The sequence below is a fragment of the Orcinus orca genome, chromosome 15 (genome assembly GCF_937001465.1).
Source record: "Orcinus orca chromosome 15, mOrcOrc1.1, whole genome shotgun sequence".
NCBI classification, from domain to species: domain Eukaryota; kingdom Metazoa; phylum Chordata; class Mammalia; order Artiodactyla; family Delphinidae; genus Orcinus; species Orcinus orca.
The window spans coordinates 53,727,380-53,753,696 of NC_064573.1; the positions used below are offsets into that span (position 1 = coordinate 53,727,380).

The 26,317-nt window shown below is 38.5% G+C and overlaps 1 protein-coding gene and 1 non-coding gene across 2 annotated transcripts; both read left to right on the top strand.

Annotated features, from left to right (window-relative positions):
* The first annotated feature begins 21,477 nt into the window (after positions 1–21,477).
* Positions 21,478–21,558, top strand: LOC117203757 (small nucleolar RNA SNORD65). Its single transcript, XR_004486656.1, has one exon. It is a non-coding gene; the product is annotated as a small nucleolar RNA SNORD65 (small nucleolar RNA).
* A 42-nt stretch (positions 21,559–21,600) lies between these two features.
* Positions 21,601–22,844, top strand: LOC125961296 (heterogeneous nuclear ribonucleoprotein A1-like). Its single transcript, XM_049698312.1, has one exon. The coding sequence runs from the start codon at positions 21,619–21,621 to the stop codon at positions 22,108–22,110; it is 492 nt and encodes a 163-aa protein (XP_049554269.1). The 5' UTR covers positions 21,601–21,618; the 3' UTR covers positions 22,111–22,844.
* Positions 22,845–26,317: the final 3,473 nt, after the last annotated feature.

Here is a 26,317-nt window from a genome sequence, read left to right on the forward strand (position 1 = left end):
ATGATACCCCATGCCACTCATTGCATGTGTGCTGTGTCTGATGATAATATGCGCTTCCTAATAGTTATATTTGTGAGTGGCGGCCCTACCCAGACTATGGGAGTGGATATTGTAGTTCTCAGAGAGGTAGAATGAGGAAAGCTTGAGGAACCATTGCCATTTTCCATCAAACAGATACAGTAGACACAAGATCATGCCATTCACTTGAACATTTTAACTTTCCGTGTATATATTAGGTCCAGATTGTCAGTTCTATAATATTTTTATAATTTACACAGTTTTTGCACATATGTAACCCAATAATCCTCAAAACAACCCAGTAAATGAAATGGAGCAGGTTCTTACTACACATTTAAAACTTTTGGTCTTCCTCGTGTGCCGAGATTCTGTAGATTGTGAATTCCTGTTTATGCCTTTCTTCTTTGATCATTTGTTCAAAAACTTGGCCATGCAAATGAGTCTTACACAAACACACAGCTGTGTGCATGCACACACATACACACACACAGATTGTCAAACCCCATCCATCTTTAGGAACTGTGGTGCATTATGTCTGGGAAAGGGCACCACTCAGGTGGTTCTCACATGTTGGCAAATTTAGGATCTATTGTCCTGGGTCAGTGCTTCTGAACTGTGGTTGCACATTAGTGAAATTTATGAGTATGTTCTGGCCCCAGGGAAAAAGTAAACAAATGAAGGTTCCTGGGGTGGGAACAGAGCATGAGTGTATTTTTACAGGTGATTCCAGGGTACAGCCAAAGTTTGGGATCACTGGCCCAGAGGGGCACCTCTCAAACTTGAATGTGCAAGAAACACCTGGGGATCTTGTTAAAATGCAGATTCTGACTCAGTAGGTCTGGAGCAGGGCCAGAGATTCTGCATTTTACATTTCTTACCAGCTTCCTGATGGTGCTGGAGGATGTGCTTTGAGAAGTTTTAATATAGAGAAGAAATGGCCACCAGTCCCAGTTGCTCAGTAGGTTCATTGCAAACTTCACCAAGGACCATTCATGCTTAAGGCTTGGACTTCAGTAGCATCTCCTGCCATTGAGCCACAGGGAGACTGTGTTATTCTAACTGGCACCATTATACTTGCAAATCCTCTGCCCAATCAGCTCCTCCTTTATCCCCCTGGCAAGTTTCTAGTTATCTTTGCTACTCTGCTCAGGTCACATGTTCTCTGAAGATCCTTCCAGTGACAACTTAAGAGTTAGCTGCTCTATTTCCAGGACACCATGGACTCTCTACCTGCTTGTGTGCAACTTGAAAACAGGGATTTTGCCTAAATGACCTTTGTATTCCTAACATCTTTAATATTGCCTGGTAGATAATAATCATTCAATAAATGTGTGTTGTATGAATGAGCACAGCTCTTACAGCATGTAGCCAATTTTTAGCTCCTCTCAACAAATCTCTGAGCTCTTTGAAAGTAAAGCTTATGTCTTTTTATATTAGTAGTCCCAGTGCCTGGTACAGGGTAGGCCGTTAATAAATATATGCTATATGTGATGAAAGAATTTATACCTTGGTACTTACAGAGAAAATCACCATATTACAGAACCATTCAATAACTAATGCTGAGCAAGACTCTTAAATTATTTAGATAATATTAACTCATATTCATCATTCTCTGGGGGAAAACACTGACATATGTATATATGTGTATATATATATGTATAATAGATACATATATATGCACACATATATCAGAGCCTGATTAGTATCTTAAAAGATTTCTTAAGAATAAACTGTAAAATTTTGTTATTAGAGGGGTCAATACCCAGTGTCCTTGTCCTCCCCCAACCTAAACTTATGCATTTGGATCATCTTCCCCGCCCACGCTAGATATTCATATAAGGTATCGCTGTGATTGTATCTGATGTAAGCACATGACATTGCTTTGGAGGAACTATGAAATTATTCATTTCGATTCCTTTCTAAGCCTTCTGTGTAATCATTTGTGCAGACTGCCATGACACTGTTGGCAGGGCTGGTCAGACGTCAGCACCAGAAGCCTCCTGAAGAGGCCTATTGACAGTTCTTGAAGATTATTACACATTTTTTGCTTCTATTTTTAATGCTTTGGTGAATAACAGGATTGGTTCTGCATTGTTTCCTGACACAGCCAACAGTAGAATATCAACCCCTTGTCTTCTTAACTCATTTGCAGGAGATTTCATTACAAGAAAGACTCAGTGATGAGCTTACTCAGGAGAAACTGCCCCACTGGTTGGACCTATTAATTGAGAGTGTGGGCAATGGAGTAAAAAATGGATGCTTTCAAACTTGCTTTTACCACTTACTAATATAACATTGGACAAGTCACTTACTTGCTCTGAGCTTCTGTTTACTCACTTGCAAAGTGGAAATAAAAATAGTATACACTTCATGACATAATGAAGTTTGTAATTAATTCATGCCTAAGGCAATGACTGCCATATAAAAAGTACACATTAATACTATCTATTATTTTTTGTTTTATTTCTGAGCATTTCAAGGTTTACATGGTAACTTTTTTATCAGTAGCAAGGTAGAATAATGATTATGCTTAAACAGCTCATATGTTGTCAAGCAATTCATTAACCAGTGTATTAATGTTGATCATATGTCTTGATTGATTTCAGAAAAGAGAAAATCAAATTCAGGAAAAATGACCTAATCTATGATCCAGTTGATACCAAGTGACTAGGTTGACTCCCTTTTTTCCAGCAAGTTGCCTAGACTTTGGGTACTACAAGCTAGTCATATGAGAGATGAAGCCTATATCTCACCACAAAATGGGGTAAAACCATTCTGTTTGCTAACACTCAGAGAGGCAGTCAGTGATGGTGGGATGAGGAGGTGGGAAGTTCAAGAATGTTGCCATCAGGCTGGCCTGGGTTTGAATGTCAGTTCCATCACCTCACTGGCTGGTGGACTGAATTCCTTTGAAACAGAGGTTCCCAGACTTTGTCTTACGGTTCTTAAGATTCTCAGTGTTTCCTAAGGGACTATTACTTATCACTTTTTTTTAAATTTCTATGTAGATTGTTAAAGCAATTTCTCTCTGTAGATAATTAGGCAAAAGAGATAGAGGAGACTAAGTCAGGGTGTGAGATGGTTTGAGAGGAGAAAAGCAGGATTTAAGGGAGAGAATTCCAGATTGGACGATTACCTGTGGGGTTTGTTCCAGCACAATTGAAAAGTTAACCAAATGCATCTTGGAAATTGCCTTTTCTAGCCATATTTCTCCCTGATGCTGGGATAAGTTACAAAACTCTTCTTGAAGCCTAGAGCCACACATTTCTCTATCTTCTAATAATTCTTAATTGGTATTTTCTCTAGGGTTTGTTTTTTTTTTTTTTAACTGGAAACAAGGTCTATTCCACTTGTCAGGGTTTTTATTTATTTGTTACCTTAGACTGATAAAGGCAACCTTGGAAGTCTTTTCTTTGTTTCTGGAGATATCCAATGTGAGTAGCCTTCACTAGCCCATTTCTACAATAGTTCCAAGGTTTTTTAAAAATGGAAATTAAATGTTTTACATTGAGACTATATTCTGGAAAGTAAATTGTTTAATGAGAGTGTATTTCTTAAAGCAAACAGATGATAGAAGAATGCTAATTAGTGTCTATATTATTCCATAGAACATGGTGTTCCATTTGCCTCTTGCAAATAAAAAACATAGGATAAAGTAAATTATCAGTTTCTTTTCTTTTCAAAATTGGATTTTGGTGGCTTATTTGGGTCTCAATTTCCTTATGCCTCATTTTAGTTAACAGTAGCACTCTGGATCCTAGTAATATATTTTAACCAAAATTTGAATAAAATTGGAAAAGCCATAACTGAACATGTTTGATCTCCTGATTTCTAAGGTCAATCAAAACTGATTGTTTCAATTAGAAGTTGTATGCCCTTTATTTTTCAAGAGTTAGTGCAAGCTTGCTAGGACTTAGTTGGGATTAATTAAAAGTTGCATTTATTGGTGGCGCAGTGGTTGAGAGTCCACCTGCCGATGCAGGGGACACGGGTTCATGCCCCAGTCCGGGAAGATCCCACATGCCGTGGAGCGGCTGGGTCCGTGAGCCATGACCGCTGAGCCAGCACGTCCGGAGCCTGTGCTCCGCAACGGGAGAGGCCACAACAGTGAGAGGCCCATGTACCGCAAAAAAAAAAAAAAAAAGTTGCATTTATTTTTGTTTTTTATTTCAGGGTTTCTCAGTGTATGGTCTGCTTTCTATTTCATTAATATTACTTGGGAATGTTTATTTAAAAATTTCAGATTCCTGGGCTCCACTCAAAACTTACTGATTCAGAATGTCTGGAGGCGGAGCCAAGGAATCCACATTTTTTAAAAAAGGCGTCCCATGTAACACTAAAATTTGATTTCAGTAACACTATAAATAACCAATGGAGGGACTTCCCCGGGGGTCCAGTGGTTAAGAATCCGCTTGACAATGCATGGGACGTGAGTTCGATCCCTGGTCCGGGAACTAAGATCCCACATGTCCCGGGGCAACTAAGCCCACGCACCACAACTACTGAGCTCGCGTGCCTCAACTAGAGCTCGTGCACTGCAAACTACAGAGCCCATGCACCCTGGACCCTTTGCACCACAACTAGAGAAGAGAAAACTCGCACACCACAACTAGGGAGAAGCCTGCGCACCACAACGAAGAGCCCGCATGCCGCAACTAAGACCCGATGCAGGCAAAAATAAATAAAATAAATAATAAAAGTTTTAAAAATAAATCTTAAAAAAAAAAAGAATCAGTGGAGAGGCCAGCAGCCATTAAATGAGATGTTTTAGAGAGAAGAAAGGAAGAAAAAGGGCAAGGAAAATTCAGGCTGGATTATTGGTGTATAAATGATGGAAAGTCAAATGCTATTTTCTTCCTTTTCATTTGAAAATCTTTTATTTTGTATGAACAACTGATATTCATTAAAATACATAAGAACGAGTCACTTCTTAATTCACGCTAAAGAGATGACTGCAGAAAAGGAGAATGTTTAAAGAGGATCAGTGGATGAGATGTACATATCCACAGGAAAACTGACAGTAAGGTTGATATGAAAGACAGATTAAAGGAATGGGACAGAGTGTCATTTCCACTTCCTGTTATAGACTTAGTCCCTTGTCCATTAAAAAATCCTGAAGTCAAGGTTAGTTCCAGCTGATTTATCCCCATCTGTTTATATTGATTTGTTAAAATTGTATACTAAAATGAAACAAACACTTCTGACAGGCATACAAACCTTGAATTTTATTCAGTTAATTGCAAATAGGACTATAGAATCTTCAACATTTGGATTGAAATGACCTCCTTCGTTTTGCGAAATAGTTCTCATCAAATAATCTCCTTTTGGGGAAGATTTCTTTCTATCTCAGTTTTCCTTTGCATTTAATTAAGAAGTTTGTCCGCATTCTCTAAATATTTTTCTCCTAAGAAAGGGAGAAAATAAAAGAATTACCCTTTCAATTTTTGATATACATAAATGGTAAAATATTTGATATAAAGCCAACTTGAGATGATAAATAATTAATGCAGTCTATTGGTAATTGGCGATGTGAGATGGGAACCACGCAAATGAAATGTATCTCTTTGCTATCATTTGCCCAATGTAATGTATTTTACAGACACTAATGATACACAAACAGTAAAGTTTAATGATATTTTGAATGCCGATTATACCTAAAAGATGCTTCAAGTCATACAAATATTCCAGAAGTGATCACACAGTGAGCTATTTGTTGAAATAAACATTACAGGAAGGCTTAAGGTCAATTTAATTAAATATATATGGAAATCTTTTAGTAGTTGATGTATCTGGCCATTGCTCAGTCATTTACGTCTGTTTACTTCTCAAATAATCCATTCTAGAAAAATAGTAAAATACAGTGTGTCACCAATTAGTGCAACTGTTCCTCAGTTAATTAACCTTTGATTCAATCAAAGGACACACTGGCAAGTTTCCATTTATTTGGGGGGTGTTGCTATTTCCCAGTAACTCTGTTAGGACTTAGAACCTTCTAAGCAGGTGCTTAGACAAGGTATATCAGAGAGAACTCAGCTTATCAGAGTAAAAGTAGATAATGGATTAATTAATGAAATTAATGACACTTGAAAAAATGTCACTTTTCCCCTAAACACTTAATTGTATTTAGAGTGCTCTTACACTGTATTCAACATTTAGGAAGAGTTTTTGTTACCACTCAAATTCCTGCTGTTGTTTCATGGAAAAATAGTGAATAGATAAGATAGAATACATTTTAGAAAAGGACAGTTGATTATGCCTGCTCCATAAGTAGAATATTTTAATTTATTCATCTGGTTTGTGGTAAGTCATAACCTTATGAAGTAAAGATTGTTAGATCTCAGCATAGCAAGAAAATATCCATTTTTTATTGGTAAAACTGAATGATGCTGCTTCACTGAAAGGATCTGAGCAGGTTGCTTGTAATACTCAGGGTATTATCATCCAGCTGCAGTTACAGTGACAATCTGAACAGGAAGTGGGATTCCAAAAGCCTTTCACCAGATGGGAGATTTTATTTATTCCTGGCAACCAGATGCCACCAACTTCTCTTTCTGATGAGACTATTTACTTATTTTACAAGGAGAGGTGGTAGTTGCTCCAGGACATGTTTACTGAGAATTTCAACTCCCTGTTGAACAGCTAATTAACACAAAAGCAACTGTGTGTGTGTGTGTGTGTGTGTGTGTGTGTGTGTGTGTGATTTAAGAGAATTATTCAGTGGACTCTTCTTTCCCTGTTTCATTAGCAAACTGCCCTGACTTTGGTTCTCGAGTGTTGGTGGTGAAAGTGCAGAGATGAAGAGGCAGCACCTTAACTGGTCTTACCTACTTGACTCTAGAGCCAACTTAGGGCCCAGAATATGACCCCAGCATAGGGTATAGCTAAAAGGGGGCCATTCAGTCCACAGCAGCCCCAATCCTAGGATCCCACAAGCCTTGGTATAAAGTCCTTATCAGAAGTACTGGAATTCAGTTAAATTGTAGGATTGACAACAGGATCAGTCCGAGAGCTATCTGTCCTGGAGTGGGCTGGGGTGTCGGAGGCGTCCAGTGTTCTCTCAGAGGAGAAGTCTCTGAGTATATTTCACTTCTTTCCTGTCTGGCCTGACTCCACATATTATAGCTTATATAAGGTTCTTCTGCAGTCAACCTCTTGGTCAGTGAAGCATTTATTGGGTATTTATGTCTGACCACCTTCTTTATATATGGCTATTTTGCTCACCATCCTCCCTTAAACCAGTCTTATTTGTTAAACAGGATTGGGATAACTGAGTTCACTGTTACTTCATAATTGCTGTCATTGTAGTTCTTATTTTCACATTATTTTCATATTGGTTTGGGTTTCTCACTGATCATTTAAAAGTAATTAAGCTAGTCTACTACATTATGCACAATCTATGATGCCTAAGGTTTTTGCGAATTAGTCTGTTTATATACAAAATAACACCAAGCTGAAACTAATTTATCTACCATGGTTCTTCAGGGGATCAATGATCACTTTTAACACAATTGGAACCAAGCTGCTCAAGAGAATGACACAGAAGACATCTAATTTGCACTTGCTTAATGTTGATGGAACTGCGGAGGATCCTGGTGTCCTTTTCTATGTGGTCGTCTTGAATGTGGTCATCTGGATGCTTGGCCGCATTGATTATGTGCACTTGTGGGTCTTCTTTGATTACAGTCATGTTGTCAAGATTCAATTATGTTTCAATGGTAAAACAAGAAATCGCAATTATAACCCGAATTATTTTAGAGCTGGAGTTTGCAACCACTTGAGCAAATTTCTGCTCCTATTATGTTGTGGACAAAAGTTTATACCATAAGCTGTAATTGAACTTCAAATTATGTATGGAAAAGCAAATGATGACCCTGATATTGGACTCTTACAGACACTCAGGATTTCAGACTGAAGAACTTTAGGTGGTCAGGAAATACTCTCCAGGGGGTTGATATATGTGAGCTGAGGGCTGAACAACAAGAATAAAGCAGCCCTGTCAGAATTTGGGATAGAATATTCCTGGCAGAGGGACAGCAAGGGAAACATCCTAAGGCTAAAATGAACATATTTTTAAGAAACAGAAAGGAGTCCAGGTGTGGCCAGAGCCTAGTGAGCACAGATGAGGGGGATGTAAGATGAGAATGGTGAGACTAAGTGGACAAGACTGTAAGCACAGTGGAACCAACAAAGGGTTTTGTTAGAGAAGGAGCGATATGATTCTACCTGCATTTTGAAAGGATGACTTTGGCTACTGTATGAAGAATGGACCATGAGGACCAGAAATAGAAGCAGGAAGACAAGAAGGGAAGTTGTGCAGGAAAAAGATGATGACATCTGGACTAGAGTGATAGCAGTAGATATGGACAAAGATGGGGAGAGTCTAGATAAATATGAGAGATGAAGTTGACAGTACTTGGTTGTGATGAGTAAGGACAATAATAGTTTGAAAGATGACTCCTGGAGGTTTGGCTTAAATAACAGTCTGGGTGGACAGTGTGGCCATTTACAGAAATAGGGAGGATTAGCAAAGAGGCAGATTTATGTCTTTTTTTGAACATGTGAATTTTGAGAAGCCTGTCAGCTGCAGATATCAGGTCAGCAATAAATAATTAAGACCATCACTTCATGGGGAGGTCTGCGCTAGACTTAACAAAGTTTTAACTATCAGCACGTAGATAGCATTTAGAGCCACAGCAAGAAGTGAAATTAAAATTTAAAAGATAAATTGAAGGAGACATTGAAAACAAATGAGGCACTGGATAACTCCTGAGAGATTCCAATGCTTAGACTTCTGGTAGGAGGAGTGGAGCAAGTAAAAGAAAGGTAAAAAGTGAAAAGTGGGGCTTCCCTGGTGGTGCACTGGTTGAGAGTCCACCTGCCAATGCAGGGGACACGGGTTCGTGCCCCGGTCCGGGAGGATCCCACGTGCCGCGGAGCGGCTGGGCCCGTGAGCCATGGCTCCTGAGCCTGCGCGTCTGGAGCCTGTGCTCCGCAACGGGGGGGAGTGGGGGGCCACAACAGTGAGAGGCCCGCATACCGCAAAAAAAAAAGTGAAAAGTGGCCAGGTGAAAAATGAGAACGTTTCACAGAATGCGAGAGATAAGAGGGAAGTATGGAAGAGCGGACAAGAGTGTTTAACAAGATGAGTACTAGAAAGCCTCCATCTGAATTAACAATAGGGTAGTGGATGTGATGTTGACCAGAACATCTTTGATTGATGGGGATTAAATTCCAATCGGAGTGTGTAGGAGAGTGATTGGGAGGTGAGGCAGTAGAAAAAGAGTTTTTTAAAAAAAACTGCTTCCAAAACTTCAGGAAGGGAAGTAGATTAATGGTGGAGTAGCTAGAAAAAGATATGGAGGCAAGTAAGCTATATTTAAATGTGAAAAATTATGCAGTGGATTTCTACTCTCATTGCAATGATCCAGTTGAAACAGTAGTAATGCAGGAGAAGAGATAACCAAGGAAGTAGAGCCCTGGAAAGGTGAGATAAGGATGATAAGGGGAACAGAGGAAGGCATTACCCTTTGCAGGGTATTTCTCCTTTGAAAGAGGAGGAAGGAGAAGATGGGGACAGATTCAGGTTAGGTTTACAGATTTGACCATGAAAATATGTAGCACATTAGTTTGTGAGGACTAATATTTCAGTGGAATATGATATTAGTGGAATAGTAACTAAAAGTGGAAAGGAGATTAATGAAGGCAGGAGATTAGAAAGGACAGAAGAGATGTGATATCTTTCTTGCTGAGAGTAGGAAAATACTCTTACTTAAAAAAAAAAACAAAACAGCACAGGGTTTCTAGGAAGTACTGAGAACCCCTTTGAAGATCAAGAATTTGTAGTGATACCAAACTGGCCAGTTATAAGGTTTTGTTCTTGCAAAACTTAATTGCATGAATGCAGACACAAAAAAAGATAAACCTTTGGATCTCAGCCTGTGGATTTTCTGGGTGAGTGTAATGGGAGCATAAAGCGTTTGCTGGTTGATGCAAAGGAGTGATTACCTTGATGGATGTTTAAATTAAAGCTGGATCAAGAGGATGTAAAGTCTAGAGTAAGTGGTAGAGCCAGTGGATTGAGGGTCTAAAAGAGGTGAAAGTCTTGTTTCTATAACACTACTTGACAAAACCAGCGGTAGCAATAGGACTTTGTATTTTGAGGTAAGATGGTTTCTGGTGAGAGCTAGATCTAGAATGTAACCACCAGAGAATATGGCTGATGTGCCGTGAAACTGAATTTAGGAAACTTATTAATTCATTCAACAAATATGTTTTCAGTGCTTCCTATGTGCCATGCACTGTTTTAAGCCACAAGTTTACAGCAGTGACCAAAACAGACAAAAACTCCCTGTGCCAAAATGTTTTACAAGCTAGTGGGTAAGAGAGATGACAAATCGAGACGTATCGTAAAGTGTCAGGTGTGGTGAATGGCAAGGATGGAGGAAGAACAGGTGGCCAGAGGCCTGGCCAGGGAGAAGTCCTCATCAGTCATGATAAAGTGTTGGAATTTTCTCTGTAGTGTGATGGGATAGCACTGGAGGATTTTGAGGTGTGCGTGTTTGGGGCGGGAGTGGAGAGAACATAATCAAATTTACATTTGTAAATGGATTCTAGGACTACCATCTGGGGAATAGACCTCCTGTGGGCAAGAGAAGAGACCAGCTAAAAAGCTCTGCCCTGATCCAGGCAAGAGAGAAAGGTTCTTCCTATATGAGGGGTGCTGTGGTGGAGGTGAGCAAAAGGGGTTGAATTCAGGGTATATTTTGAAGGTGGAATGTCAGATTCTCAGGTTCTAGAGCAAAAATCTTTGAGAGGTGGCTCTTTGTGATTTGCTCAGCTCGTTCAACCCCAAGAGACCACATTTGCACAAAAGCCTGGCATGGTCAGAATTCAAATTTGGCAATTCTCTTCACACGATTGCACTTAGTCATTACAAGAGATTTATGAGGTAGGTTTCATTAACCACCTTGCAAATTACTGTACCTCGTGGATCTTGTGGATTCTATAGGAGGTATTCAATTTATAGATACCAAGAGAGTACTGTATTTATTTTCTATTACTTATCTCTCTTTGATTTATTAGCAGCCCAGAGTTGAATTCTGTTTTGAGAAATTCACAAAAGAGAATACACGTTTTTGGTTAAAATTCATAACAGTCTGTAGTTTTGTTCCATGAGAAATTCAAGAGATAAATATGACTTATTTAAAACCTCACAAAATGTTTTCTACCCATGGAAAGGCGCCACTTTTGTTCCACAGGTCAGTGTTTTCCTGTGTCCCCAGTTCTTGATCTTGTACCCAGATTGTAAGACCTGTCAAAAATAGAATAGTTGTAGTTGAGCCAAGTAGTCTTGTTTTGAAATTACTTTTACTTTTGAAATATTCTTCTGCATTTAACACATGCAATTTTGGCACAAAGCAGTCACTATCATTGGCTCTCATCCCTGTTTCCCCAAGCACTAGCCTCTCTTCTGGCTGAGCCACAGGAGCAATTAAAAGCATCCTGAGAGATTAATCAAAATGGTGTTGGAAGAAGATCAAGGGCTCAAGGAGCTGAGAAGTCAGGGTATTAGAGCTGTTCTTATAAATATTAAAGTTACTTAAAATACTGTCAGGAAAGGTGTGAGGAGATTGTGACCCAGGTCTTGAAGAATCAATAAGGGAAGGGAATTGACAAGGAGGTCAGTGGAAGCCAGTGATGTTGAGAGCAAAGTGCTAAATGCTAATGGCATGGATAGACCTCCTAGTAAGAAGGGCTCTTAGAAGAGCAAGGGGAGGAGGCAATGGTATGGTAGTGTCTGGACAGGAGGAAGCTGGTCACCCACTATCCAGGTGTGAGCTTAAAGAATATGTGAAAATAGATACCTCTACCTGATAGCAAGTATTCCTGGGAGATGGCCAGCATTCAGTTAGAGCAAGGAGGTGGAGGGACCTTTCAGAAAAAATACTGAGAATATAGGGGAGTGTGCTGGTCATGGAGTAGGAATTCACAGGACACAGTGCAAATTGTTATTACCCTTATCTACAGTGTTCAGCTAAACTGAAACTCAGGAAGGCTCATTTATCCAGTCACAGGGCTTCTAAGTGGCAGTGGAATTTGGCTCCTTATACAATTTTATGACTCCAAAACCTATGTTCTTTATATAGAACATATTGAAGCTAATTCAATATACTGTCAGAGAAATGTTATTATTTACCATGTTTTAGCCAGCAAAGCATTGCAACACAGACACGTAACAATGCTTTTGATGGTAATAGATAAATTCTCTACCCCACTTATGAGAGGTCTCAGTGTTCTGAAAGATATGTTGATCACCTCTAAGAAGTTTGTTCAAGTGCTGGTCAGGGTGAGCTCTGGACTTGATAGCCTCTAATGCCTTTAGAACAGACCTGGAAAACAAGCAAGAAAAAATGAATTTGGTTGTTGAATAATGTTTGGCCAATTCACAGTGTGATTAAGCGCCAACTATGCACCCAGCTCTGAAAAGATGCTCTGCAGAGCCATGAAAAATAGAGCTTCCTGTCATTTATGTCTTTCCTGTATCAATTTTCATTTTTCAGTTTTGCTCTTCTTATTCAACCATCCAAGTATTTAAATGTTAATTTTTACCATAACATAAAATAAAAATTTTCCTTTTAAAAAATGTTATCTGGTCAAAGGATGGTTGATAGAGTGGGTAGGTTTCCCTTAGCAACTACCACATACAACAATAAGTAGAAATCTCTATGCATTTTGGGGGCAAAGGTTTTCTATGGTTCAGAATATAAATTATTTTTAAAAACACACCTGTGACCTCTTTCTCCAACTATTTGAAAAAAAGAAATAATTTATATAGTAGTTCTTATTTTAATAACTTTTTATTCCCCAACTAGTAGAACAGATAAAGCTAAAACCTAAGTGCCTGGAGGGAGGAATAAAGATAAAGCCATGATTTACTCCAGAGGGTCCCAGAACAGCTTGAAATTTGGACGCATCAGAGGCGTGTGAGGTGGGCTGAGTCTTGGATCTAAGACCCAAGTGGGGATTGATTGTCTACAGTGAAGGTGAAACCTTGGATCTCTTCCTCATCAAGCAAAGCACCAAGTGACTCTCCTTTCCCCAACCCTAGCAGGTAGAAGATGTCTGTTCTCTGAAGTAATTAAGCTCAAGGCTTGGAATGTGGTGGTGAGGCTTATTGAAGATGCAGGGAGTAAGTGAAAATGTGCACAAGAATCATGAGACTGTTGGGCTCACTCGTCATCCCTGCTCCAAGAACAGAGGCCATCAAATATGTGCCCTTCCAGTCACCAAAGCAAGATAATGAAGTATTATTTTTCTGGAGTGACTGCTCTAGAAAAAGACGTTTCTCACTTTTGAGGTGGCTGACATTTGGGGTCACCTCAGGAAAGAGGTACCTCTGCTAGATCACGTTGCGATGCTGTCTATCCACTTGCTAAAAAGTCATGTCAGGCACCTGAATCTCCTGCGTGACTGTTAGTGCCTCACTCAAATGGGAATTTAAAGGCTGGGGTCTCAGGATATTTCAAAAAACCTCCAAAATCAAGGTCAAAGCCTAAATTAACAGGAAGAAATGGAGATAATGCTATTTTAAATGATGTAATCAAGAGGTTCCATAATTGAAGGAGGGAAGTTTTCAAATTTAAATTTTGTTTGCCCAGATCAGTATGAAAGACATCCATCAAGCCACATCATCTTGAGATTTTACAATAAAGAAAAAAAGATTAGATTAAAAAATCTCCCAGAAAGAAAAGATGGTACACAGTTAAACAAATGGGAGTAAGAATGACCAATAGCAACATACTGTATATAAACCTGAAAAAAAGAAAATGCAAGCTTTCAAACCAGCCTCAGTATCTGGCCCTGAGCCAAATTCTTAATCTCTCTGTGTTCATTTTTATTACCTGTAACCTGCAGATAATAATACTCCCTTCATGAGGTTGTTGACAGAATTAAATGAGATAAAGCACAGAGTGAGTTCTCAATACTAGCTGTTTCTATACTGATAATATGACTACCATACTTTACAACAAGCTCTTCTGACTAGGAAGAAATGTCTGGGAAACCATAGGTGCAGAACATCATCTTTTAAGTTATTATGAAATGAATAAGGACTTTCTAAGCATGGGATAATAATGGAGGAAAGATTGAAATGTTTAATTTAGATATTTGAATGTATAAAAATCAAAGCCACACATAATAATTGCAAATATTATCCTGAAAAGATAAATTGGCAAACTAAAATATAATTGCTGCAATCATGTGACAAAGGGTAATGTCATTAATTTATAAGGAACAAATTTAGTCAATCAGAAATCTATATATTCTATATATAGGATTCTATCTATAAAGGATCTGAACAAATTATAGGGGAGATTTAAAAAATATGTGAAACCAATTATTAGCTATAAAAATAATCCAATTAAAACAATAATGAGCTGACAGTATGGAGAACAGTATGGAGATTCCTTAAAAAACCCAAAATAGAACTACCATACGACCCAGCAATCCCACTACTGGGCATATACCCTGAGAAAACCATAATTCAAGAAGACTCATGTACCACAATGTTCATTGCAGCTCTATTTACAATAGCCAGGACATGGAAGCAACCTAAGTGTCCATCGACAGATGAATGGATAAAGAAGATGTGGCACATATATACAATGGAATATTACTCAGCCATACAAAGAAACGAAATTGAGTTATTTGCAGTAAGGTGGATGGACCTAGAGACTGTCATACAGAGTGAAGTAAGTCAGAAAGAGAAAAACAAATACCATATGCTAACACATATATATGTAATCTAAAAAAAAACAAAAAACAAAAAGGTCTGAAGAACCTAGGGGCAGGACAGGAATAAAGACACAGATGTAGAGAATTGACTTGAGGACACAGGGAGGGGGCAGGGTAAGCTGGGACGAAGTAAGAGAGTGGCATGGACTTATATATATTAACAAATGTAAAATAGCTAGCGGGAAACAGCTGCATAGCACAGGGAGATCAGTTCGGTGCTTTGTGACCACGTAGAGGGGTGGGATAGGGAGGGTAAGAGGGAGACGCAAGAGGGAGGAGATATGGGGATATATGTATATGTATAGCTGATTTACTTTGTTATGAAGCAGAAACTGACACACCATTGTAAAGCAGTTATACTCCAATGGAGTTGTTAAAGAATAATAATAATGAGCTGATATTTTTGGTCTAGGAATTTGGCAAAAACAACATCAGCAACTTATTAATTTCCTAATTATATCTTCATTATACTTTATTTTATTATTTGCTTCATATGTCCCTTTGTTTTATACATACCTTCCCAATTAGGCTCTAGGCGTTGTTAGAACAGAGACCTTGATTGTTTTGTTCAATGCATCTTTCTCAGTGTAGTGGAATCTGGAGTCGAACTGCCTGCCCCAGACTCAGTTCCCTCAGTCCTGTGACATGAATGGGAGTTCAGCCTGAGGGCTGATTTGCAACCCTGCCCAAGAAAGGCTAGGTAGCAGGCAGGGTAGTGAGGGGTCCAGTGCAGGGCAGAGGTTCCAGGCAACAGGAATGATGGTGGCTGAGTGAGAGGCTGCAGTGAGTTGACCCCTAGTGCCAGGGGCAGGGAGGTGTGGCTACCACGCAGATGCTTCTCAGCAGGTAGAAGGCTATTTGGGGAACACAGACCACCCCAGGGGGTTAACACAGCCCAGCACATAGATGTACATTAGGTGCTTAGTAAGTATTTGGTGAGGAAATGCAATTGTAGGGCACAGAGCAGTCATACAGTATTGTTTGTGGTGGTCTTTAAAACATTTTGGAAATCTGTAAGTCTATATATCGAAAACCATTCATAACCTTTGACACAACAATTTTTTCTTGTTTGAATCTATCCCAACAATATCATCAAACATTTATCTATAAGTGTGTTCACTTCAGGTTTTTAATAATAATCAAAATATAAAAATCACTTAAATGACTAACAACAGGGGAAAAATTAAAGAAATTATGTTAGGGTAGAATATTATGTAGCTGTTAAAATCAACAATTTCAAAAACTACTGAATGATTGGGAACGTACTAATGAGATTAAATGAAATTTGCAAAATGTGAAATTATACAGTGAGGCAAATGTTTAAAAACACAAGCATTTTAGTAAGGAATGGCACTAAATTTGTTAGTAGTAATTGTCACTAGGTGTTGGAATGATGGTTGATTTAATTTCTGTATTTTATAAAGCACTGTAAACGATTTAAAAAAAAAATCAGAGCCATACAGTAAGAAGTATTAACTCAGTAGGAGACAGATAAAGACAATAAGTTATAAACATGGTTTTCACCCTGGATGGGTGAATAAACATGGTTTTCACCATGGATCCCCTATGGGGATCTTTAGGTTTTAATTTGTTTATGTAACAAGCAAGGGACAAATGTTTTCCTAATAGAAATGGTAATGTGCCTGTCAGCAGCCCAGTGCTTGGGCACCTGCAGCTGTTCTCCTAGAAGAGAGAAGGAAGACTGGCTGGTTCCCACGCAGCTAAGCCAGCTCCTGGGACTGCTTGCAGACAGAGCAAAGCCCCCCTCTTTAATGGCACAAGGGTGGCCTCGAGCAGAGAGGGAGATCTGCCCACCATCCTTGTTCAGTCAGAATGTAGCAGTGGCCAGCTCTCCAGCAGTCACCAGATTCTAGCAGGGAAGACAAGAAAGTGAAATTCAGAAGAAGCAAGGCTAGCATGAAGTCAGTTGCTAACTGTAGAATTCTATGGAGTTGCCATGAACAGTAAGACAGGCTCATGCACAGCACAGATGAGATAGTACAAGGTAATTCAAGGACAAAACTTTATATTCCAACCATTTAAAATTCCTGAAACCATCAGGCTAGGCATTCTCTGGTTAATTCACTGTCTAGGCTCTTGAGTCCCCAGATGTCACTAAATAGTTACCAAAAATGTGGTGTTCAAATAAGTTTGGTAAACACTGGGCTTCAAAACTATTAACGCTTCTAGGAGCCCTTCATATGCTAAAGGGTCTTATAGATCCTTATAGAAGTCTTATAGAAGCCAAAGCTGGATCATAAAGAACAAGTAAACAAAATGTCGGAGAAGGTCATTCAAAGCAGAGGAACCAAACAAAATAGAGGTACCCAGCTGAGAAAAAACATGCCATAGTTATTCACTGATTCAACAGATATTTAATGGGAACCACTATGTGTCAGGCGCTAAAGAGTTACTGGGGAGATAGGGCTGAAGGAAACAAACATATCCCCCTAAAATCCAAATCCATGGGTACCAGACATTGAGTATGGAATTACAATGTGATAAATGACATAAAGGAGAATACTGTAGGAGACTTAATCTTGTGTAAATGGGGTGAGATATGACAAAAGCTTTTTTGATAAATTTTCTTAAGCAGATTTCTATGATAAATAGGAATTCATGAGGGGTGAGATGGGGAGTAAGGAGAAAAAAATGGAGGGAAGTCAAAAATAGCTGTTTGACTAGAATAGCTCCCATGAAGAGTGGGGAGAACTGTACAACTCTGGTGCAGTACAGAATATGGTACATTTGAGAAGCCTAAATAAGTAAAGTATGGCTTCAGAGTAGAGTGCAAAGGGTAAAGCAGCAAATTAAGGTTAGAGAGGCAGGCAAGGGCCTGATTTTGCAAGGCTTTTTGTTTGTTTGTTTTTCCCTAAAAACAATTAGATGACAAAAACAGAGTCTAGAATAGATGTACCTGAATATAAAATAAGTGTTATATATGAGATTCTAGAAATATATCTAGGTATATAGTTAAATATAGGTAGATAGAAGATAGATAGGTAGATGACAGATAGATGACACTTACATAGGCACCTAGATAGATAGATAGACACCTAGATAGATAGATAGATAAAGACAGACCCTAGAGCACAGAAAAGAAAGTGGGCCTGTCCACCTTTTTTGGGATGGGGGTTATGTCATTATGGATTCACATAAAAAAGTTGCTGAGGATTTGAGTCTTGAAAGAGAAGGTATCTTCTAGGAGTCAAGCAGTTCATTCCTTAACATTTTAATTTGGCTATTCTCTACCACTCCTGGAGAAAAACTACTCCTTCTGCTAGTCTATCATCAGCTGCATGCCTCTTTGTAAGTTACTTTGATGCTCATTTGATATTCCTTTTCCCAAAACAATGACACAAAATAATGAGCCCATGTTCAGCAGGAGCTGTCAAATTAGCAATATCACAAAACAATAATCAGAGAAAATGGATTGTGGTGTTCATGCTCTAGTAATGACTATTTCTCTGTGGAGCTATTAGCAAAACCAAGGGATTGGATCAGTATGCAATTTTAATGAAGTCAAGAGTACACAAATGGAAAATTACATGGACGGTGTTTTATTTCCTTTTTGCCCTTCTTTTTTACAAACACTAAACCCTTTACCACAGTGAGTGTTTGGAGTCAAGTCACAGAAATCATTAGCACTAGAATTTTTGGAAGGTGATATTTGCCAGTAATCCCACAGGACAGATCACCTACAGTTGTCACAGATCAGCACCCCTGGCTTATTTTAATTTTATTTTTAAATAAAAAAGGAACAACTTAGTTAACCCAAAGAAAAGGTAATACTTAAATTTCCCAGGCAAGAATTAGGAGCAATCCCAGCATTTGCTTTTAAGGGGCATGCATAACCTTGCTTTTTTTCAGTTTCCTCACATGTAAAAAGGGCTGGATGAAGGATTAAAATATATGATTCTTTTATAGTGCTGTATTTTTAAAGGCTGCTATAAAATACAGATAAACTGATTCATTAAACCTAAGGGAATGCATGTTTATTACTCTTTCTTTCCTTTTTTAGTGTGAGGTCTTGCACATCAATCCTTGAAAACTTCCACTAAACAGAGCATCAACCTCTTTCCTCATTAAATAGAAATGGAACCAAAGTGCTTTCTAGGCATCAAACTGTCAATAACTATTTATTTGAAACTAACAAGTGACAGGCACTTTTCCAGGTTCTGCAGATATTTCAGTAAATGAGACACACTGATTCTATCTCCATTATATGAGAAGCCAATGGGAAAACAAAACAAAACAAACAAACAACATGAATTGATTCTTGAAAAGGGAAGGAAAAAGAAATGAGAACAATGGAAAAAAATAGAACATATAGAAAATAGCAAGGAAGGCTATATAATCGAGTCCAAATATACTAATAATCACAATAAATGTAAATGGACTAAATTGGCTAGTTGAAAGATTTTCAGATTGGATAAAAAGAAAATCCAGCAACATGACATTTAAAAAGGACATGACTGGTGGCGCAGTGGTTGAAAGTCCGCCTGCCGATGCAGGGGACACAGGTTCGTGCCCTGGTCCGGCAAAATCCCACATGCCGCGGAGCGGCTGGGCCCGTGAGCCATGGCCGCTGAGCCTGTGCGTCCAGAGCCTGTGCTCCACAACGGGAGAGGCCACAACAGTGAGAGGCCCGTGTACCGCAAAAAAAAAAAAAAAAAAAGGACATGACTAAAATATAAGGATACAGAAAGGTTGAAATTAAAAGGATGAAAAAAGATTTGCCAGATAAATATAAAATCTTTAATAAAGTGTGAGTCACCATTTGCATCAAACCATATAGTCTGTGATAACAAAAAGCATCATTAAGGATAGAGAGGGAAGCTGTATACAAATAGTACTTTAGTTCAATAGGAAGATATAAAAATTCCAAATTAGTACACATATAACAAAATCTCAAATTTTGCTAGGACAATTGGACAGCCACAGGCAAAAGAATGAACCCTTATCTAAGACTACAAACAAAAATTAAATAAGAAGGGATCAAAGACCTAAATGTAAGAGCAAAAACTATAAACCTCTTGGAAGAAAGCATAGGAGTAAATATTCATGATCTGAATTTGGCAAAAGATTCATACAAGTGATACCAAAAAGCATGAGTAACAGAAGAAAAAACAAGTTGGATTCAATCAAAATTTAAAGTTTTTGTGCTTCAAAGCATTCCATCAAGAAAGTAAAATGACAACCCACAGAATTGGAAAAAATACTTGCAAATTATCTTAAGTAAGTGAGACAGGATGAGCACTAATGGACAAGTGGAAGACTTGGCTTTGGATTGATGTCCCTACTAAAGTGCAGAAAGAGGATATGGATACAGATGTGGAGGTGGGAGTGTGTATTTCTTTTTTGATTGCTTCATTTTTCTTTACAAGGAAGTGTGTGTGTGAGTGTGTGTGCCTGTGTCTCTGTGTGCTGTTTTTATTAGGAAGCTAAGGATATTTAAGCCATATGTTGGTAAAACAAGACCATCCTCAGACAGTCTGGATATGAGTGAGTATTAGAGAAGACTATCCTCAAAAAAGGTTGATTCTTGAATATAAAATACTTTTATTTGGGTAGTTAGGCTTGTTTCTAAGTGCTCTTTGGAATCTTTCTCACAGAGAAAGTTTCACACCTTTTTAAAGCTCAGTGCCACATGTGACTACATGGTACAGGGGTTAAGAGCAAAGAGTGAAGTCAGACTTATTTGAATTCGACAGTTTGCAACTCACTGGTTGAGAAAAAAATCTTTGGAATAGTGGAGGAGTCCAGTAACTTCACTTAGTTCATTTAAAAAGCACCTACCCTATAGGGCTGCTGGAAATATTAGATAAAGTATACATAAATACTCTAATAGACAATGTTCAATCAGGAAACAGAAGCCATACTATGTATGTACTATGTATGTAGGAGTTTAACATATATAATGGGGGTTAATGACTTGTGGAAATGCTGGGAAAGTAGTGGTCAGAGAAGCTGCTCCTGAAATTAGTAAAGTTGATACCAAAGATCTCAGCTGTAAATGCCAAACTAGATGTTTCTCTCCATCTCACCAGGAAGCTGCTGTAATTCTTGAGATTCTCTGATATGATGTTACCAATTGTTTCAGTCTTCTGTGGCAAAGTGGGTGGGAAAATCTACTATGGATTTCCTGTCCTTCTTCTTTATTTTCACTTTGCAAATCTCCTGGGAGTTCCTCTCATTGATAAACTCTAAGCCAAAACACTGCAGGGAAGGAGATTCTGGGAAACATAATTCACAGTCTTAGAAGAGGTGGTGGTGGTGCTAGCCCAGTGCTTACTTAACATGGTAAATTATAAAAGAAAAATTTACAGAGAAACTGGATATAAAATAAATTGCTGAATATATAGTATCTCCCTTATAATTCCCATGTTTTGTGTGTTTCACAACTTCATTGTACAGTCAATTTCAATTAGTGAAATTAAGAAAAAGGATTGTAATATATAGTCGTGTCAAGTTTAAGAGTTTGAGAGATTCCATTCAGACCATTAGCCTGTTTTTATGTGCCACCTCTGATCATGATTACTATATGACGGTCTACTGCACACATTAAAGGTTTGATTCTTAAAGTGTTTACTGTGCATCCAGTGTATAAGCATTGCATTATATGACTGGAGGAATACTGAGATAAATGTAAAACACAGTCCTTTCAAATGATGAAATCACCTAAAAAAGCTGGAATTACCAGCAGATTGTGTGGTGGTGAACCTACGGTTAAAGAAGACACTGAAGAACATCATCTAAGAGATTATTTTGAACAGTGTGGGGGGGAAAATTGAAGTGATTGAAATCATGACTGATCGAGGCAGTGGCAAAAAGAGAGGCTTTGCTTTCGTAACCTTTGATGACCATGACTCTGTAGACAAGATTGTCATTCAGAAATACCACACTGTGAATAGCCACAACTGTGAAGTAAGGAAAGCCCTATCTAAGCAAGAGATGGCTAGTGCCTCATCCAGCCAAAGAGGTCGAAGTGGTTCTGGAAACTTTGGTGGTGGTCGTGGAGGTGGTTTTGGTGGGAATGGCAGCTTTGGTCATGGAGGAAACTTCAGTGGTCGAGGTGGCTTTGTTGGCAGCCCTGGTAGCGGTGGATATGGTGGCAATGGGGATGGCTATAATGGGTTTGGTAATGACGGAAGCAATTTTGGAGGTGGTGGAAGCTACAATGATTCTGGCAGTTACAACAATCAATCTTCAAATTTTGGACCCATGAAAGGAGGAAACTTTGGAGGCAGAAGTTCTGGCCCCTATGGTGGTGGAGGCCAATACTTTGCCAAACCCTGAAACCGAGGTGGCTGTGGTGGTTTCAGCAGCAGCAGTAGCTGTGGCAGTGGCAGAAGGTTTTGATTACTGCCAGGAAACAAAGCTTAGCAGGAGAGGGGAGCCAGAGAAGTGACAGGGAAGCTACAGGTTACAACAGATTTGTGAACTCAGCCAAGCACAGTGGTGGCAGGGCCTAGCTGCTACAAAGAAGACATGTTTTAGACAATACTCACGTGTATGGGCAAAAAGACTCGAGGACTGTATTTGTGACTAACTGTATAACAGGTTATTTTAGTTTCTGTTCTGTGGAAAGTGTAAAGCATTCCAACAAAGGATTTTAATGTAGATTTTTTTTTTTTGCACCCATGCTGTTGATTGCTAAATGTAATAGTCTGATCATGACACTGAATAAATGTGTCTTTTTTTAAAATGTGCTGTGTAAAGTTAGTCTACTCTGAAGCCATTTTGGTAAACTACCCCAACAGTGTGAAGTTAGTATTCCTTCAGGGTGATGCCAGGTTCCATTCAAAATTTATTTACAGCCTGCTTTGGTGGAGAAGGTACTGTCTTCTGAAACCTTGGTGTAGTTGAACTGACAGTTACTGCATTGTGACCTGGAGTTCACCGTGAAAAGGGTCACCCAAGCCAAGTCATGGAGTTTTTTGGTTATTAATATATGATTGGTGGCACATCCTATGCAATATATCTAAATTGGATTACGGTACCAGATATAGATGGGAATGAAGCTTGTGTATCATCCATTATCATGTGTAATAAATAAACAATACCCTCTTAAAAAAAAAACCCACAGTCCTTGCCATCAAGAAACTTGCAGACTTAACAGAGAGCAAATGGCTAAATGATAAGGACAAATTCAATTGCTAATTTCTGTTGGCATTCCAGTATCAATCTGTTTATTCTCATTTTCCTCTTGACTCCTCTTAATTTATCTGTATTTTTAGTTTGGAGATCTTATAGTCAGGGTATAAAATGCCAAACATGCTTAGATGAATTCACATATGTGAAGTAAGCATTCCTGCCATATCGTGATGAGAACTTGAATGTTCCATAAAACTTCTATTTAAGTAAAGATAACATTTTCTCCCTAAACTACCTCTAACAGTTATAAAAACTTTTGGCTCCTTTATTTCTAGAATATTGAGACTTGCTAAACAAATTCTTATTCACTCGAATGTGGATTTTCCAGTCTGAGTGCTTTGATTTTTGCAGGCATTTGGTCTCTCAGCCTGGAATGAATTTCCCTCTTTTGTCTGCCAGGCAGGACCCTACCCATCTTTTGAGACTTATCTTGAGCATTGTCTTTTGTAAGGAAACCCACTTCATCTCTCCCAGCTAGAATTAGATGCTTCCTTTACTGGGTCAGAGTCTATTTCTATCACACTGTTACAGTTGTGCATGCTTTTCAAACAGTGTGTTGTCACTGTTTAATCCACATCACCACCACTGCACACTGATCTCCTTAATCTATTGATGGGGTCTGATTCATCTTTGTGTCCTCCGTGCTTATTTCATTATAGTCCCTGTATTAGTTTCCTGTTGCTATAGAAGAAAATTACCTCAAGTTTAATGGCTTAAAACAACACAGACTGGGCTTCCCGGGTGGCGCAGTGGTTGAGAGTCCGCCTGCCGATGCAGGGGACACGGGCTCGTGCCCCGGTCCGGGAAGATCCCACATGCCGCAGAGCGGCTGGGTCCGTGAGCCATGGCCGCTGAGCCTGCGCGTCCGGAGCCTGTGCTGCGCAAGGGGAAAGGCCACAACAGTGAGAGGCCCACGTACCGCAAAAAAAACCCAAACAAAAAAACCCACAGACTTATTATTTTATAGTTCTGGAAGTCAGAAGTTTGAAATGGATCTGACTAGGCTAAAAATCAGCAGTGCTGTGTTCCTTCTAAAGCCTCCAGGGGAGAATCTGTTTTCTTGCCTTTTCCAGCTTCCACAGGCTGTGTCCATTCCTGCAGTCCTGGCTCTTTCTCCATCTTCAAAACCAGAGTAGCTCTTCAATCTCCCTCTACCTCTTACAAGGATCCTGGTGGTTACATTAATCCAGGATGATCTCCCAAATCAAAATCCTTAACTTAATCCTATTTGCCAGGTCTCTTTGCCATGTTCACAGGTTCTGAGGATTAGGATGTAGACACCTTTGGTTGTTGAGGGGGTACCTTGTGCTGCTTACCACAGTGTCCAAACAACATCTGCTCAATTAATGAGGCATCCACATATCTGAGCCCCATCCATTCCCTGAACAATGATTTCTTCGCACTCCCTGGACCTCTTTCAGCTCTGTACAATCTTGTGGCATGGAGTACAGACCTTTGTATTTTTCTGTGTGTGTATGCTCTGTATTTTTTTAGATACATTCCTACAGGTGATGATTTCAATTATGCTTCCGATAGAAACAGTGCCATTTGACTCACCTAAGGAATAAAAATATTGTAAAGTTTAGATTTTTATTTTTTTATAAAACTATTAGGCTTTCTCAAATCCCATTTTTTAGACAGCCCCTCTCCTGTAGTACAACGTGGAAATACTTTGACTTAGGAAGAGGGAGAGTGAAGAGGTACAGTTAATGTTTGGTGAGAAAGACAAAATATGCCATTATTGTCACATGAAATAGACTGCGATTTGCCTTTAGATCTTAAAATTAACAAATGAAAAAGGAAAGATAACAGTATAGTTTCCAAACTGGTTTACCTTTATTCTGACGCTTTTAAAATCTTTTTTCCTCTCATCTACTTTGTCTTCCTTTTATTATTCTTTATTTCCTATTGGGTCATGTTTGATTTAGAATAACCCTATACAATGTTTCTTTTGAATTCTCTTATCCATTTTTTAAAATTTCATTTTGGGATTTGTGTTATTATTTATCCACTGTCTATTTTAATCTCTTGAGGAACCCAAATCAAAAATTCTCTTACCACCTTTATTTAAAATAAATTTGAAATCCACATTTTATTGCAAAGACATCCATTGACTTTTTGTTGCTGCCGTCAGTATTAATGCTGTCACTTGATGTCTAAATTGTCGGCATAAGTGTCAAAGAAGATGCCAATAAAAAGGTGTCATTGATTTGCATTCAAATCACCTGAGAAATAGTGACAAGTTGGCATAGGAGAGAAAAGCATATGAATGCCATAAGGATATGTAAGTCTCATTGATGTCAGTTTAAAACCAATTCAAATTTTAGCAGAAATTATTATTTGAAGTGTCTGAATTTATATTTGGCAATTGCAAGAAAGCTTTGAGGTCATAGAAGGAACCCAAGGTAGGATAAATAAACAAAAAATCACAGCAGAAAAAATAAGTAATTCTATGGCAGGTATCCTATTGATTTTCAGTGATTCTGGGGGATCTAGTCAACCTTCCTAACACTTTGATTCTCTACCTTCAACACTGTGGTGGGGATGACTAAGTAATTTAGGACACAGAAACAAGTGCCACGAACACAAAAATCACAACACAGAGTATAATGAATTACAAATCACTAATTTTGGTTGTTGGTAAAATAAGAAACAAGCTAAAAATACCCCATATGGCCACTAATATTAAACATGATATTGGAAGAATTAGGCAATGCAACTAAAAGAAAGCAAACGGGCATAAACATTGGAAAAGAAGAGGTAAAATTATTTCTAGTTGCAAAATGTATGATTCTCTTTCAAGAAAACTCAAGACAATCCATTGATAGGTGCTCTGTTCTGAAATCTTCTTATTTTATCCCAACTCCCCAAATACTAACAAAAAGTTGACCATTTCCCAAGGAATTGTTTTATAAAAGCAAATTGGATTTATCATAATATTATATTTTGCTGAAAGAAGCTCATAGCTTTCATTTTTACAGTTTACCATTACACAGGACTTTTGAACATGAAAATATTACCCATCCAGGATTAATATATTTGAAATTTTAGAGTTTGATATTTTGAAAAATATCAAAGTTAGCTTTAAAAAAGGTTGTAGAGTTGTCTGGATTTACATAAAATGATATAGAGTCTTATATAAAAATGATAAGAGGGAAGTGTTTTTCAACCTGATTCTTAGACTAAGATACTCATAAGGTGTGTCATACCTGTAGCTTCACAGAGACTACCTGAGAGAGCTTTTTTACCTAGTCAACGTCTTGTTTTAAATCCACACTAGCAGTATGGACTTTGAATTTCTGCTCAGACGTATATACAAGGGAAAAGCATGTATAACATTCACCTTAAT

Coding starts and splice junctions, on each gene's coding strand:
- LOC125961296 (XM_049698312.1), top strand. CDS start 21,619: ATGACTGATCGAGGCAGTGGCAAAAAGAGAGGCTTTGCTTTCGTAACC.